We start from the raw sequence: 17,061 nt of genomic DNA on the forward strand, positions 1-17,061 counted from the left end.
TGACAATATGTGCTTAATTATACATGGAATACACAAATATTTTTTTTACCAATATGACTACAATTTCAGTAACCTTTAAATGCCCCATTCAAACTCATTATATATATATATATTACTCATTATTCATTTTTATTTTAAGGCCCTAACAAATGTACATTAAAACATGGCAGCATTTACTGTACTCTAATAACACCTCAAAAAAAAAAACAAACAAAAAAAAAAAAAGCTAAAAATGATCCAATAGACTCATCTAACGAATATTATCAATATACACATCTGATTAAAAAAAAAAAAATATATATATATAAATATAAATATTAAAAGCCAGTATCCAACACAAACCTCAAGCTCTGTCTCGATGCATGCTCAATAATCCAGGTAAGGAAATTCTAGAAAGTTACTTGGATGAGTGATGTAACATATCTCCCTGGAAAAGAACTATGTCCAGATAAACAATCAACTTTCTAGAAAAACCTCAAGCTTATTATTTCCTGCTACCTAAAATTTGTGTAGGATCAGACTCTTCCTAGAGAGATATGGTCAGACATCAGCCTCCCTTGGCCACATATGTCATAGTTGTGCGCCCAAAGCAAACTTCACTGAATCCTGAACTATCATAAGACGACAAACGTCTTGTACCCCCTTGTCACAGTTACCCCAGAGAGAACACCCATTCCCAAGGGTCATTATTGAGTAATCTTTATTCCAACCTGGTGAGCTTACAAAGTATCAAGGGCAGCTGTATCATAGACTACAAAATATGTCAACCTTTCATAGGCAAAGCTTTTTTTTTTTTTAATCTCAAGAGTCGTATTCGATTTCAAATCTTTCTTTTGTCTGCTCTTGTTTTCACAATTTCTATTTTACTAGTGCAATGGGAAATATGGGTAATGATGAACACTGTATCAGGTGTTTTTTATGACTGAATTGTTCACATTTTTAAAAATTTAAAGGGAAAAAAAGACGGGGATGTTGTTATATATCTGCAACGAATGCTGAGGATGCGGAAGGATACGTATTGTGCCTTGGATGAGAACAAAGCAAAGCATGTCATATCGGCACCAAAAACAATTTCAAAATGAGGCACACCATAGTTGCAAAGACTGCGTAGCACAGATCAAAAAGACACAGAATGCACATTCCAACAGAGCCCACAGCGTTTCACAGACCAAAATCATTTTAATGTTAGCACATAATTAACAGGCTGGTTAAAAAGGCAAAGTGCATGGATAAAGTTATGCAGGCACCTTTAACAATAAACATTTTACCTCCTCTTCCAGTAAAGTGTGGACTGGGGCTCCATTGATCTCCAAGATCCGATCTCCAGCATGAATTGCATTACGCACCTCAGGACTGATATGCATTCCTCTAACTCTAAATAAATGAAAGAAGAACAAAACCATATAATTTTCAGATTCAATAAAGTGCAAAACCCTTCACTTCAGGCCAATGGTCACATTGTGATTAGTTCACAAAGTACAACTCTGTGCCCTCTACTGTAAGCAACATTATAATACTAAGCAATGAAAACCAGGCGCCACCTCCAGATGGTTCAGTGTCACATTAAAAACTGACACTAAATTAAAACCCAGAAAACAGACCATTAAACTATAATGATCCAGTTTGAGTGGTTTGGCAGTGCAAATTATCAAACAGTATAATGATAAAATATAATTTCACAAAGGCAAACTTCCAGCAAATGTAGCAAAGCCTCAAAGGAAATACACTGGGACATTTATTCTGGATGCAGCAACAGCTAAAAAAGCAATGGAGTGAGTTTAGAATTAGAAATGCCAAAGGACAGCTGGAGCAGCATATTACTATTAAGGCAAAATATAACCAGAAGATTATAGTGGTGGAATGGGCAACAAACAAACGAATCATATTAGAAGAGCAAAGGAGGAAATGAAATACACAGAAAGCAAAACAGAAGACGCTAAACGTGGTGAGCAGACCACTACCTTTAATGTGAGAAAAGATCAGGAGGCGTCAACAAAAGCATTTGATTAATATTACGCATTTGACTTTTCAAAAATGAACTCCATGACAGCCTAGTCACCAGACCACAAGGAGTTAGGCATCTAAGACAAGTGGGCACATGGCTGTAAAACAGGCTTAAGCATAGAACACAACATACTATGCTATTCTTCAGTTATACAAAAGTTTAAACATTAACCCATTACTTTTACACCTTTATAAATGATTTAGATAAAAATTGAATTATCTAATTAAATCTGTAGATGACACTACAACAGATGAATTAGTAAATAACTTAAGAGTTAGTAGAATCCCTACTGAAAGGCGGGGGCAAAATTTAGACATGACTTTACTGTGGCAAATGCAGTTGAAGAATTTACATTCACTCACTCTAAAGCAAAGGAAGCAAACATTTTGAATACTTTACAATGGAATTACAACCATTAAGGAATGTTTGGAAGTCCTAGTAAACTCATAACCTCCCTCAACTAGACAATGTAGAGAAGGCTGACTGGTGTTGGCTAACACAAGCCCTGGGGACATGCTTATATAGTATAATGCACTTGGGAGGCCATGTCTAGGCTGTTCCATGCAATTCATGTCTCTGCATTACGTATTTCAGGTGAGAAGGGCAAATAAAGACTGTAGAATCTAAATCACTTCAACTAAAATAAGCAGATGTAGGGGTGACATGACAGACGGGCTTAAAGCCATCAAAGAATACACAGGGTCAGTGTTGTTGAAGTAAAAAAAAAGAAAAGAAAAAATATAAAGCACTTAAGGACACACACTGACAAATGTCAGGAGGTAATTCTTCACACATTACTGACCCAATACTATAAATGAAAGCAGCAGTTTAGAGATCTTCAGTTCAGGACCTAATAATATTTGGGAAATGTTACATTGATGGAAAGCATTAATTTATGTTGTTCTCAATAATCTACTTTATGCTCTTATCTTTCTAGGACTAAAAATGTTGAAAATTATATAATAGGCGATAATCTAATTTGGAAGAAGGTTGACAGGCCCAAAAAAATATCTTTACTGTAGCATAGAATTGTATTCAAACATCTAGAAAATTGGGCTTGAAAAACCACAGCCTAACCCAAATGTTTTGCTTTTACAACGGAAGAAATCTTGCAGACTACCAATTACAAATCCACTTTCCATGTTAATCTTCAGAGAGCATTGGCTCAAGGTTACTGGCCACCTAAATCAACTAAAAAAACCTACAAAGACTGAAATGACATCAGATGGGAAAAAGGCAATTTATTTATACTTAGATATGTTTTCAGTTCATCTCTTTATGCTAGACTTGATACTAGTACTACAGATATACAAGACACCGAAATGTACCGCTACTACATGGAACTGAAGACCCGGTGGACATTCATAATGGCTAATACGGTACAACACCCTAGTACTACTAGACTTGATCAAATCCATTAAGTACAAATACTCACTCTTTCACTAGAACACTGCTGGTTGGTCCAGAACAGTCACGAATTATTTTCACAGAAAAGCCTCTCTTTCCGTTGGTGGCAGCTGGCACAGAAATGAGTGTGACTGTGTGAGGTAAGGAATCGTGGAGGTAATCTGCAGAGTGCTTCTCAAACACAGGAGTCAGGAAGATCTGGGCGTAACAGTTACCACTGTGGATTGAAGAGGGAAGGGAAGAAACAAGCTGACAGGGATTGGTCATTCCAAAAAATAAAGCAAATGCAACAAAATTACGATGCATTAAGTCTTCAGTAAGCTCCAACAAGACGATTAAATATTTTTGTTCTTACCAGTACAGTTTTGAGCGTTCAACCAGAGCATATGTATCTCCATCTTCAATTACCACTCTGCAGTTCAAGCATACAAAGCATTCTGGATGGTACTTGTACTCCCCTGCCACCTACAATGATATTTATAAAATAAATAAGCCACAGTACAAAGTACTAGTAAGTCTAAGCAGCACAAAACAGTGCACAGTTCAGTGACCAAGCCTTGGTGTTCCAAGGTCACCCTTAAGTACTGCTAATACTGCTAAAAGGGAGTCCCCATTTGATTTATTTTTGTGCCCTGCTATTCCTCCACAAAACATTTACTTAAGATAACAGAAATATGCCACTAAGCTTCCAACTATCATTTCTTTGGAAATCCCTATGGATTACCCAACTACTAAACACAGTTATCATTTTGCATATCTTATTGCTTGCTCTGCCTAAGAAGAATACAAACAACTGAGTCATTACAAAGGTAAACACAGATAAATGCCTCTGTCTGTTATGGCAAATCTAATCATCTTCACTGAATCAGCAAGATGGCACAGCACTCCACCCACAGTGTTGGGTCCAACAGCCCTGCACCTGTAAATAACACTGTAATGTAGTGAATTCTCCATATCTGACCTAAGAGAGACAAGGAACAGAGGCACCCAGAGATTTTAAGTGTCATCATCAAGACATGCAGCAATGCTACGCAGACCTTTGTAAAAAACAGTTTGCCCAGGATGCGGGCTTCACTGACTGCCATAAATTGTTGATTACATGAAGTACTGGCTTACGTATACACAGTGTGGACTAATCCTTCTTGGATGCTGCTGCACCGATGTCAACACTAATATTAGAATTACAAGGGTGGGGGTACAGTATATGTACCCTGTTTTTATTGAATTCCCACTTGACTAATATTTAAAATCAATTACATCGTGGCAACCTGTGCCCTTCAAGTCTGCTAAATGGTTACACTTAATAGGAGGCTAATGTATGTATAATAAACAACTATACTTAACTCTGTTCTTCTATGGTGAATACCCTATGCGATAAGCATACCATGATAGATTTGTGCTTGCTATTTCATTCTTTCTAACTTAAGAATGTCATTTGCTGGTAAATCTCCTTAAAACAATTTGGCTTTCAGTGGAACGGCCATCCTTAGTCACAATATTACAGAAGCAAAAAAAATGAACTGTCTTTCCTTCAAATGGGCAATTTGAATAATAAAGTAAATAAAATGTCACTTACATTTACTGTACTTTGGGAAAACAAAAAGATGCCCTGCATTTATCTGAATTCGGTGCTTCATACAAGGAGTAAAAAATTGTATGTGTACAGAAGGCTGAATTGTTGAGGGGTCAACTGAGTAGACCACCGAGGTCAAGCCACAAAAAGCACGTTCAACATAAGGCAAAGGAGAAATAAACAATTTGGATAGAGACTTTGGACTCTTCTGGTAATAATTACTGGCTTAGGAAACGTGGGAGAAAGAACAACAAGTAAAATGTGTATACATGGTGTGTGTTTGTGTGTGTGTGTATGCAGTATGTATCTACGCACATACATATACATAAAGAGACACACACACCATGTATGCAAATGAAAGATGTGTGAAGTGTATTTAAAATTAACACAAATACATACTTTTCACATAAATACACTGTGATAATTCATACAAAAGAAAATAAAATAACTTGTTTGAGTATTATCATCCAACCAAAAAATGTACACAACGGTGAGATTTTCTCCCCACCCATGCTCTTATTAACACATTTAAAATATGCACATAGCCTGTCATTTTATAAACCAGGCAAACCGTCAACAAAAGATTTAAATTTTAATCAAAACAAAGATTTTAGAAGAGTTTTAAACAAAATTAGCAGAATGTTAGTGAGTGGTTTTCTTATTTGCTTTTGTTTTCTATTCACCAGGTTGTCTATTTTCAATAAAAAGTTTTTTTTATTTATTTTTTTTATTTATTAACACTTTCTCTTCTATTTTCACATACAAATGAGAAGTCCAATCATGTCAAGCTTGTCATGTTTAAAAAAAAAAAAAAAATCACGCTGGTATGTCTCCTCAGTTGACTAAAATACAAGACAGAGAAATTAACTATTGTGAAAAAACTAATCCTACTAAAAATAATTTCCTGTAATTTAATGTATTTTCCCAGTCGTCTTAGTCCACTTGTAGGGTTTTGTGGAGTCGGAGTTCATCTCAGGAGTGCTGGGCATAAGACAAACCAACTCAAGACAGGGCAGCAGTCCATTGCAGGTTCACTCGCACAATAATTACATTTACATGCACACACATAATCGAGTTAAAATGATTAATATGGCTAAATCAGAATCCTGGTTTCTTAATCTTATTTTACACCCAGTGCCGCTGGAATAACAACCTGTGTTTTTACTTCAGTAATGTAAATATTGCGTTAGGTTACTCATTATTGTTATCGCTCTTTAATATTTTTTTTATCAGTATGCTGCTGCTGGAGTATGTGAATTTCCCCTTGGGATTAATAAAGTATCTATCTATCTATCTATCTATTACTTTAAAGTGATCAGACAATGCAACGCTCATTACTTCTAAGGGCTCATTTATACTTCACGCTCAGAATGCATACGTGCCCGCATCATGGCTGCCACGCGTTCTGAGCGTTCATTTGATGCGTCCTCTGAGCAGGTCCTCAGAAATTAACGCGACGCGTGCGTGAGTTGCAGTACCAGCAAAAAGTCGGGGGGCGCAGTGTGCTAAAAGTTGAAATGTGACATCAGAGTCTCTGTTTACTATCTGCATGTGGCAGAAAGCCGCTTTGCGGATCCTACGAGATTGGTGTGCGCACTTTAGATATTTGATAAATGGTTCGATGTGGTGAAGCAAAATGCCGACATACAGATGTATTCATTGTACTTTTATATTCAAGCGTTGCATATTCCCGATTGTAATGACACGATACGTTTTAAAATTCTTACATACCGTCTTCTGTGCTTTTTTCCCTAGGGCTTCCTCTGCTCCTGACAGCAGCGAATCGCCAGCAATAGATCGCCACACTGAGCACATTAAATGTATGATATTCCAACTCTCTGCACATTTAGAATCCTTAGATTTATACTTATCACTTTCATGATGAAAAGCATTAAAGTATGTATATTACATTTTACAGATAAATCAGTAATTTTGTTTAAATAATGAATACTGTTGTTAATTACACACATGGGGTGACACAGTGGCGGAGCGTTAGTGCTGCTGTCTTGCAGGGAGTCATGTCGCGGATATTCCCAGCCTGCAGTATACATGTTTTCCTGCTGGGTTTCCTCAGTGTGCTCCAGTTTCCTTCCAAAGATATGCAGATTTGGGGATTTAGTGCCACTAAAATGACGCTATTGTATGTGTGTGCTTGTATTCATCTTGCGATGAGCCGAGGCATCATCCAGGGATTGTTTCTTACTCGTGCCCAATGCTTGCTGGAATGGACACATCCCTGGATTTAATCAATAAACATCCTTTTCAGAGATATTGCAGTAAGGTGTCATCGGAATTTAATGGGTGTTCTAGGCAATTCACAACACAGAGAAGCCAAACATGTTCTCACTGTGATAATATCTCGCACTGCCACCTGGCGGATTCCTCCAGATTTATGTAAAGTAAGCGTATAAACACTTCAACGCTTGCGTAGTAGGAGTGTCCGCTGCAGCATGCATCGCGTCGTGTGAAGTATAAGTCTGGCCTAACATGTTACCTTAATGCTCTTGAGATTGTGTTACTGAGCTTAGCCCTGCACATTCAGCAAATCAACATAAATTTAACAATTTCTGAAATACCGAGATAGATCATTTTAGCTAGGAGAAGGTATAATGCGATCGCCCGAACATTTGCCTCTCGATATGTTTACTTTGTGGAAGTGTCTATCTGTGACTGTGGAAAGTAAGTGCAAGGCCAATACATGCGCAAGCTGACAGAGTGCAACAGACAGGTGCAGACTACGAAATCCTTAACAGTAACCTGGTTAAGGGTTTACATGGACACAATCTGGTTATTCAAACAGAAATCTACCTCTGTTAACTAGGTTTCTCAGAGGTCAATAATCCAGTTCTCTAACCAGAATGAGGGTTTACATACCATTTTAGTCCAGAATTTATGAATAATCAGGTTATTGAAGCACAGGTAAGCACACCTAATTAACTGAACAGGCAACCACAGTACATTACACACCATCATAGACAGAAGGAGAGTGATTAAGCTCCACCTGCAGTGACCAGTTGGGATAGGAACCACAGATTGTGGACTAGCAACGCAGCAGCACAGGCTCACACTGCACCCATCAATGTACACTATACATGAATATTAAAATTTATATATTTGAAAACAATATTAGACCACCAAAGTAAAAGCTAGAACAGCACTGCTTCACTCTCTTCTATTGCAACACCCACCAAAACAGCAGCCATTTGAAAACTACTGTAAAAACAGAAGGTCTCGCTTTCTTGGCACATGCCTGTCACTGTGTGACACACAAAAATATACCCAAAAAACAAATGGCAAAAAAAAAAAATCAGTTCTAAAAGACTTGGAGTTTTTTGGGTTGCTTGCAAATTTTGCCCCTTTTTAACGCTTTACTATATTATTACACAACCTTTAAAATGAAAGCTGCCCAGGCTGATTATCATCTGCTCAATCCATCCATTTTTATTATTTTTTTAACTAAATTAGTCACTATGATAGACACAAGCACAGCTAGTAAAACAATTCCACAATAGCACACAGGCATAAAAGCACTGGCACAACCTTAAATGCAGACATCCTCCAGACATTAGACATCTGGATAACCAGATTAAATTAAGTGAAGGTTTGCAAAGAACAGCAGCAAAGGTACAGAAAGCAGTTTAAGAAGCCACAAACCTCTTTTAGAAAACACAAAGATTTTCAGTCAAGGATCTGCAGCTTTGACTTTTCACATTACCAGGCTGAAGTGACTGAAATCCTTTAATGTGACACAAATCTGTTGTTTTCATGGCTGTGTGGACATAGTACTCTTATCCTTTCAAATCAGATTTGAGTCCTGTTCATATGTGATCAGAGACTGATCTGATTCACGGCCATGTGACACTAATGTGAATGGTCAGATTGGAATTAATGCCTTTTTTTTTTGCCTATACACACAGGCTGAGCCCCGTAGCCATCAGCTGGCACCAGCAGCACAGCAACACAACAATGGAGGAGAGCTACAGATGTACAGATGTAGTCCCGTCATTGTTGGCTACTTTCTCGTACCCACACATCTCTCGGTGAAGACATCTGGGTCTCCCCCCCCCCCCCCATTTCGACCTAATCACATACAGCTGATGAACTGTTTACCTTTTTCCAGAGCAATATTTGATGCATATGCTAGCTACTACACATCCATTTTGTCGGCTTTAATACCAGCAGTTTTATGACAAATATGACTTCTTGTTGGTGATGCAGATGATTTGTGCACAAATGTTATCAATGTGTGCATGTGTGCTGTTTGGAGGACAGATGTGTTCACATTACAGTTAAAATACAACAGGTCACTTGAACCATCAAGACAGGCAAACCCTATCGGGGCAAAAAATTGGAAATAAGCAATGAGGCTTGTAATGTAAACATAGCCTAATTAGGGGCTAATTAAGAAGCGGGGATTTCAAGGCAGCATTTAACATGAAACCACTTAAGATGGTAATTTAAAAAAAAAAAAAATCAAAAACAAAACCAGAAGACTCTGAAGGAAACACATTCCTGCCACCAGAAAGCACAAGGATATGTGCACTAGGAATGACATGAGATCTCTGCAAACAGCTTAATTTTTCTCAAAATTCCTATACAAAACAGGTAAAAACCTCAATCTATATAGGATTGTCAAAAAGGTTCACTGTCTGCATTCACTGAACATTTTGTATTTTATTCACATTACAAAACACATGCACAGAACAACACTAACAAACCTGCAGAAAGAAATGCATTCTTGTTTAGTAGTCAAAAAGTACTGCATTCCTCACCGATGAGGAGAAAGTCATAATTCAGCCTTGAATGCTATCAGTTTTCTTGTTAGTGTGTAACAATGCTAAACGTAAAAGTTAACCAGGCAGGAAAATGAAACAACTAAAAACTATGAAGGTTACGGAGGCCCAACCACCCTGCATTGTTAATCAGTGTCCATTGGTGCACTTCATTTACTAGACACTCACCATTGCAGGGCCAGTCATAAGCAGGGAGCACCCGTGGCAGGACTCGCCAAACTTTTCCCAGTAGTGTTTACGACAGTACAGCTTGCCATCTTTCTCATAATACCAGTTAATCAAATGATCGCAACATTCTGAACACCTGGAAGCAAATATAAAAAAAGTTAAAAAGCAACCACATTATGAAGTGTTTTTACATAAATCATTACAGAATTCCAAGAAAATCCCAGTTTTTAAAGCCAAAATGAAATAGGCAAAGTAGCAGTAAAACCAAACCGTTGAGCTGAACGCATTCCACTGCATTCTAATACGGCCAAAAAGCAAATCGCTAAAACACACATGCATAAGGAGTGGGGGAAGGCATCGCCTGCAGCTCAACACGCCGAAGATCTGCCACCTCCTAGCTTTGCGTGCAAGCGGATGAATCAGAACAGCTTCTATTCACTTGGAGAGGAAAAACAAAAACACAATTAAGACCTGCTTCACCACTGATCTCAAATCTGAACGAAAACAAAGATTTGACCAAGTCTTTGGGGGAGGAAGGAAGGGGGGGGCTAAACATCCAATAATCCTCTTAAAGCACCAAGGGAGAAAAAAAAAATTAAGCAAGGCACAAAGTCCTTGGAAAGGTTTGAAATGTGACTCAGCATGAATGCAAAGCTCACAGTTTTGGCCATCAGAAATGTGCACAAGAAAACAGAGCGTGTTTCTCAATTATACTGCAGGCCTCATCAAAAAGAAAAGGACTGCAGCTTATGAGCAGGCAATAAAAAGAAAAAAAAAACTTTAGATTTTAAAAACACCTAAGAAACACACGTACAAAATCTAAAATGACCCACACAATAGCATCTTTACAGCAATAATTCAGATGGTTAGAAAAAACAAACTTAACGTCAGTAATGCAGGATTTGTTATAGTGAGAGATTCGCGTATCAGACTCCAGGAGTTGATGGACTGCCTTTAATTGTTTCCTTTTCATTGTGTCAATATTAAGAATTAACAGGCTAATAGTAACACCAATTGCTTTTATAACCTACAGTATCCAACCCTAGATATGGGCAGGGCAGTCCTCCTCCATACAGGTCAGGGGACACGTCTGTCCAGGTAAAACTGAACATGTTTATCAAAATGAAAACTTCACACAACTCTGAACAGTCCAAACGTAAAAATCACACAAAAAGAGTTCGACACATTTACAGGGTCAGTACAGAGAACTTCTTATTTACTTGTGTTAATCAAAATGTAACCCACAACATGGCCAAAGTTGAGGGCTTTAGAGAAGCTCAAAGTTGCCAAAAACTCCACCCCAATTTGTGATATTTCTCTTAAAAAATGTTTATCCAAGAATGAAACTGAGCAGGCATATATGGATGAGAAGGGAAGCTAATCTTTCATTTGCATATTACAGCACCACTCACTAAAAGCATGCTGGGAGACCTCCAGACCTCGTGTAGGATAATGAACGGTTTTCATGAAGTGTTCAAAAAAATGAGAGCGGGAGCAACGTTCAATTTCATGACATTTTTGTCTAAATCATTTAATCACGCTGGTTATATTCACAGAGGATGTTGAATTAAAACAGATTAGGAGTTGTTAATTGGCCCAAGAGTTTATTAAATCCACAGACAGACCTGGATGGAATTCAAATTTTGAAACATATGCGACAGATTAACTTTACTGCAAAGTTTCAAAAAGGACAAGGAAAGGTACTAAATATAATTAAATATCAGGGTGTTTAAAAGTAGAGTGCACCCTTATATGAAAGGCTGAAGCATCCTAGTCGCCTCCTCACACATCCCGACACCATACAGAATTGACTAAAGAGGCTAAAGCCAATGTCTGGTTATGGGGTATGCAGGACTTGCGGACTTCTGCTGTCGATTTCACTGCCAGACCATTTTAATCTACATGACTGGGGCTGGTTGTTTGAGGATTATGTGGATCAGTTCAGGTAGGTGCAATTAAAAAAAAACACTGCCCATGTCAAATTCAGCGATGGAGTGCCAACTTTCCAGCACATTCGAGACTGACCCTTTATAACATACTACCTGGTGGAAGCAGTACTGTATGAAGGGTTTACAAGTACAGCAAGTTCAGGCACAATCTCTGCTCTCTTTTCTTTTTTCCAATTCTGTTGTGGTACGTATTCCGAGACATCAGACAGATGAGCTTTTGTTTGGTTTATGAGATCTAAAACACCAGCGTGCCTCATTCACTGTCACTGAACTCTATGCACTGTACTTCCAGATGAGCATTCATTGGTTGTCAGCTCTCATGCACTAAAACCAAGCCCTGCAACTAAACACAAAGTCAAATCTGTTCAATTTTGTCAGGGTGAGTTGCAGGGTTTGTCACATTATGTGACTGGCCTTCATGGGAGTGTGCTGCCGACTGCCCTCTGACTTGCTAGAATCATTTAAATGAAAATAGCTGGAAGTGTCGTGTGAGGCGACACTGCCTTAACAGAAGATCGATTACTGAATGCACACGAGAGAGAGAGAGAGAGAGAGAGAGAGAGAGAGAGAGAGAGAGAGGGTTATGCACTTGCCCGGACATCACTGGGACACAATATTCCAAGAAAGCCATTACAAACCCTTCAGAAGCAAATTAAGGCCAAGCAGAAAATATATGTAAAGTGGACACATACGGAGGCTGCCATGATTAGAATATCTTGGAGAATATGCACAAACATGTTCCATCAAGCTGAAAGCCCTGATTTCATAATTTTTTACTACACAGAATGTATTTTCTTAAACATATGTAAGGCCTTATTAGTAAACATTTCAAAACAAGTTACAAGATGAATTAGGTTAACCGCCCAGGATAAAGCCAAAATCCATTCCAGCATTTTAAATTACAGGTGTAGCATTTATCGGTTAGAAACATACTGAATTCCTTGGATGTCTGCCTAGACAGCACCCTGACAGGCTTTTATTAAGCAGATGTTTTGACTCTCTTCTGCAAGCTCTGGGATTTCTGTTTGTTTTCAATTAATTAGTGTGCAATAAGATGGCATACTGCAGAAGGAAGGCCGGTCTAGCATGTCGTTCTTCACCATCTCCAGGCCAACCTTGGCTGAAAGCCACAGATTATCCCTCATATTTGCTGTTTACCTCCTTCTTAAGTCCAACATGGCTTTCAAGCAGGCTTTGGCTTGCCCCTACATTTAAAGTAAAATTGTCCATTGCTGAGAAAATGAACACACACCCAATGAAGAACTGGGTGTTGAGGGCGATTATTTTTGACTGCTTGATGGGTGAATGGCTTAGGCGAAGCTTTAGAAAGAAAAGCCTGTCATGACCCAAGATTTAAAACACCGGCTTGTTTAGCTGGCAGGAACCCGTTGCATAAACTGTAGATCCAAGGCCACAAGAGGGAGCACAGCTGAACTGCGGGCAACTGAGCACAGATTTACAGGTATTTTATGTATAAATGCCTATTGCGATCTCTCAGATAATGGGAATAATTTAAACGACTGGTGCTATTAATTTTAACAGCTGCCCATCCTTCATATCAACATGTAAAGACAACACAGTAAGAATACACTACCCCCACAGATGCCAATGGAACAGGGGCAAAATGCAACAACCCAGACACCCGCAGTCAAACAGGCACTGAAACAGATGGCTCAGTTCCTTATCTGGTTTTGAGGTGGATGGGAAGCTGAAGTCAAAAAGTGTAATTGAATCACTTTGGCATAAAACAGACAAGTCCCAACCTGCTCTACCTTTGCAATTAAAAATGGGCCACCGTTCTGATGGGAACTTACAAGCTGTTTGAGCACTGCTGTTGAATTTAAAGTAGAGTCTACTTGTGCTTCAAGCAACTGATGTTTTGGTTATGTTTCTGTTGGGGGTGAAAATCTGAATACTTAATAAGTTGCTTGTTGTTTGGTCACATTTGAATGTTCCAAAATGCAAAGAATTGAAGGTATAGTCATTTGAAAAGTGTACAAAATTGAGTGTTACAGTAGCTCACTATTAGCACTGCCAATTCATGGGTCTGAAGTCTTTGGTTCAAATCTCATCTATGCAGGATTTACCTGCATGTCCTCACAGTGGGCACATGGGTTCTCTCCCAGCACTCGGGATTCCTATATAACTGGCCGAGTATTTCTGAAGTGTGTGTGAGTGGGCTCTGTGGCCAGGACAGGATCCCTCTTCCCTCAAACAACCTTCCAGGTATGGATTTGAAAATGCAAGCCAGCAGTATGGTTTTACAAACTGGTATTCATCAGTCAAAGGCTGTTAGGCGATCAGACCAGAGAGCAGTCGGTCAGGTTTAATGAGACATTCACTACAATTGACTGACATAAGCTCTTGTGAACAGCGAGGAGTTCTTCTCTAGAGGTAGATTTTATAGAGAAACATCACCTGATGGGTCAATGCATTATGACAACACCACAAATGGTTAATGTACAATACATAAGTGTACTTCAACAGCAACATCAACTCATTTAAATTGCACATCTTAAGATGGCACTGCTGGTAAGACATTGGATGTTCACTAGTGAGGATACTATTCTATGATCTCACTCCAACATTAGTGGCCAAATGGCAGCAATGCCAAAAACCTACAAAAGGCCACCAATAAGACTTTTAATAACAGCTAATCTCAAAGATCACATTATAATTAAAGCCTCGATGCTGTACCTCCAGCTAGTGTTCATTATTATCAGTTCTGAAAAATCACAGGACACCAATGTGTAGAACTGGAGGCATACGCTCATACTTATATTACCAGACTCAACTATGATGTGTGCTGCTAAAGCCTTAGAGAAGTAAATTCTGTTTGATAACAATGAATGGATTAAGTGTTTTATTGTCCTTTACATTATTAAATGACGTAAAGCAACGTCAGCGTTAACACCAACATTTATGTGGGTTATGCAAATTAAACCTCAATCTCATTGAATCAAGCTGTGTTCGTATTGTCTTGACATTTGAGGAACTGAGCACAAAAATATTTTTTCCTCTCTCAACAGCAATTTTCAAATTTTTGTTCACTTTCACTCCATAATGAATTATATTGCTAATTACAGAAATGTGTCAAGAGGATACAAATTGAAGTTATTATATGGAGTATAACAACACTGTTAACAAACACAGGATTAGAATTTTTATTAATAATTATTAACAGTACTGAACCATACTGGACAGTGTACTTAACTTCAAATGGAAATGATGATGTAACCATCATACACTAACAAGAATGGATTAAATGTAAAACTACCGAAGATGTGTGCCTGACAATCCAACAAAATCTGTGCACAAGAATGAAGCTATCAATGGCACCAACAGCCGCGGTCAAACTTAACAGCATAATGATTACAACATTTCCTGTGTTACTTTGTAATTTTCTATAAGAGTTAAAGCCGTTTCTTTTATGAGCGTGACGCGGGCATTTTTAGTGTTTAATAGATGACTGGAGTTCCAGGATTTTTAAATTTTCCACCAAAAGCCGTTCAGTAGACGTGTGTTCTTTTTTTATATAATATGATCAGACTTCCACTAAGTGAGTTTTGCACAAAGCAGTTAGAATGTGATCTACAAAGGAGACCTTGTAAGGTTACACCTAGAAAACAACAGGAACATTCTTTTTTAATTTACTATACAGATGTATGCCATTGATGGCATGTACTAACAGTTCTTGAAATTGACTTAATTTTGCAATCTCGTACATTCTATTTTAGTAACAACAAATTCTTACACTCTTTAATACTATTACTGGGAGAGCCGCAATGAATAGTTCTGTAATACTGGTATACAACAGTAATCAGGCAAGGTATTAATGTAATAGAATGGTGTCTACATCTCAAAATTAAAACTCACAAAGAAAATTTAGTAGAGTGTATCATTAACCACAACTGCTTTATTTCCTAACAAATGAGCATTTGAAAATCCAATGAATTGTTTTAAACATGCAATTCCACATACAAGCCAAATCTGCATGGTAGTTGTGGCCTTCACTGCTAGATAAAGAAACATACTGATAAACCACATCCCCCACCTTGTAGGAACAAGTGAACAATCAGATGGCACAGAACGTGGCTCAGTCCCCCTTGTGAGTTGTGCCACCACGGCATTTCCAGTAGAGTGCATGTGTTTTACAACATAGGAGCAACACAGGCCAGAACAAGGGTGGCATGCAGTATGTAATGCGCAGCGTGCCAGCAGGGGCACCACCATAAACAAGAGACAAAGCAGAGCTGGGCACAGACAGGCAATACTTTCCCAGGAAACAACTGGTCAGACAGGCAACCCAGTAGAAGTCAGTGATGCGCAACTGTCCTCTGACAAGCAGAATTAGGCAAAAGTGACAATGTCAGAAATTGCAACACCTCCTGATGCCACAAGAGCATACACTGGTGTCAGCAAGTCTCTCTTTCCCCTCTACTTGGAGGCAGATGTGGCCTTATATGGGTAACAGAATGATTTCTAGGATATAAGGATGAGCACAGTCCAGTAGGCTACATGCAGGCCTGGTGCCCCTGGAGCAAAAGTAGCTACAATAACCTAAAGGCTTACAGGTGGTCCACTCCTGCAAGTACTTGGGGGTCCACATTAAGGTCAGGTTGGACTGGTCCTGGAACACAGAGGAACTACAGAATAAAGGACAGGACAGGCTCTTCTTCCTTAGGAGACTGTGTACCTTTAATGTGGGAAGTGACATCCTTCACAACTTCTATAGCTCGGAGATAGCAGTGTGATTTTCTACACTGTGGTTTGCTGGACTGCCCACCGAATCAACAACCTAATTAAAAGGGGAAGGTTCAGTTATATGACACACTTTGGACCCTCTGGAGGGAGTAGTGATGTAGAGAATTAAAACAAAACTGATGGCTATTATGAACAATGACGCACATGCTCTCTGTGACACACCAAACCCGAGGACTTTCAGCCAACAAATCATTTAGCAGAATTGTGTCAAGAAACGCAAAGAGGGGCTCCTCAATACCAACAGCAATTTGTCTGCATAATGTCTTACTGTGAGCCAAGTCAGAAGTTTTCTTTCTTTTGAATTTGCTTTATAGTCATTTCGGCGAGTGTTCAAACCAAAGTTTGTGTGTATATTTATTATTTATGTATTAACTAACCTACATATTTATGTATTTTATTCAT

General features: G+C 38.6%; 1 protein-coding gene across 2 annotated transcripts in view; it reads right to left on the bottom strand.

Annotated features, from left to right (window-relative positions):
• The window catches only part of limk2 (LIM domain kinase 2), a 50,953-nt gene that overhangs the window by 14,503 nt on the left and 19,389 nt on the right, over positions 1 to 17,061 (bottom strand). The window contains exons 1-5 of one of the 2 annotated variants that reach the window (XM_028824906.2): positions 10,280 to 10,438; positions 9,947 to 10,082; positions 3,768 to 3,877; positions 3,441 to 3,629; positions 1,269 to 1,374 (exon numbers count right to left, since the gene is read on the bottom strand). In XM_028824906.2, coding sequence (XP_028680739.1) covers positions 1,269 to 1,374; positions 3,441 to 3,629; positions 3,768 to 3,877; positions 9,947 to 10,082; positions 10,280 to 10,281 — 543 coding nt within the window. In that variant the 5' untranslated portion in view covers positions 10,282 to 10,438. Of the gene's footprint in view, positions 1 to 1,268; positions 1,375 to 3,440; positions 3,630 to 3,767; positions 3,878 to 9,946; positions 10,083 to 10,279; positions 10,439 to 17,061 lie in introns of those variants that run through there. The other variant, XM_028824905.2, reaches the window with a different exon arrangement.

This window comes from Erpetoichthys calabaricus, chromosome 18 (assembly GCF_900747795.2).
Source record: "Erpetoichthys calabaricus chromosome 18, fErpCal1.3, whole genome shotgun sequence".
NCBI classification, from domain to species: domain Eukaryota; kingdom Metazoa; phylum Chordata; class Cladistia; order Polypteriformes; family Polypteridae; genus Erpetoichthys; species Erpetoichthys calabaricus.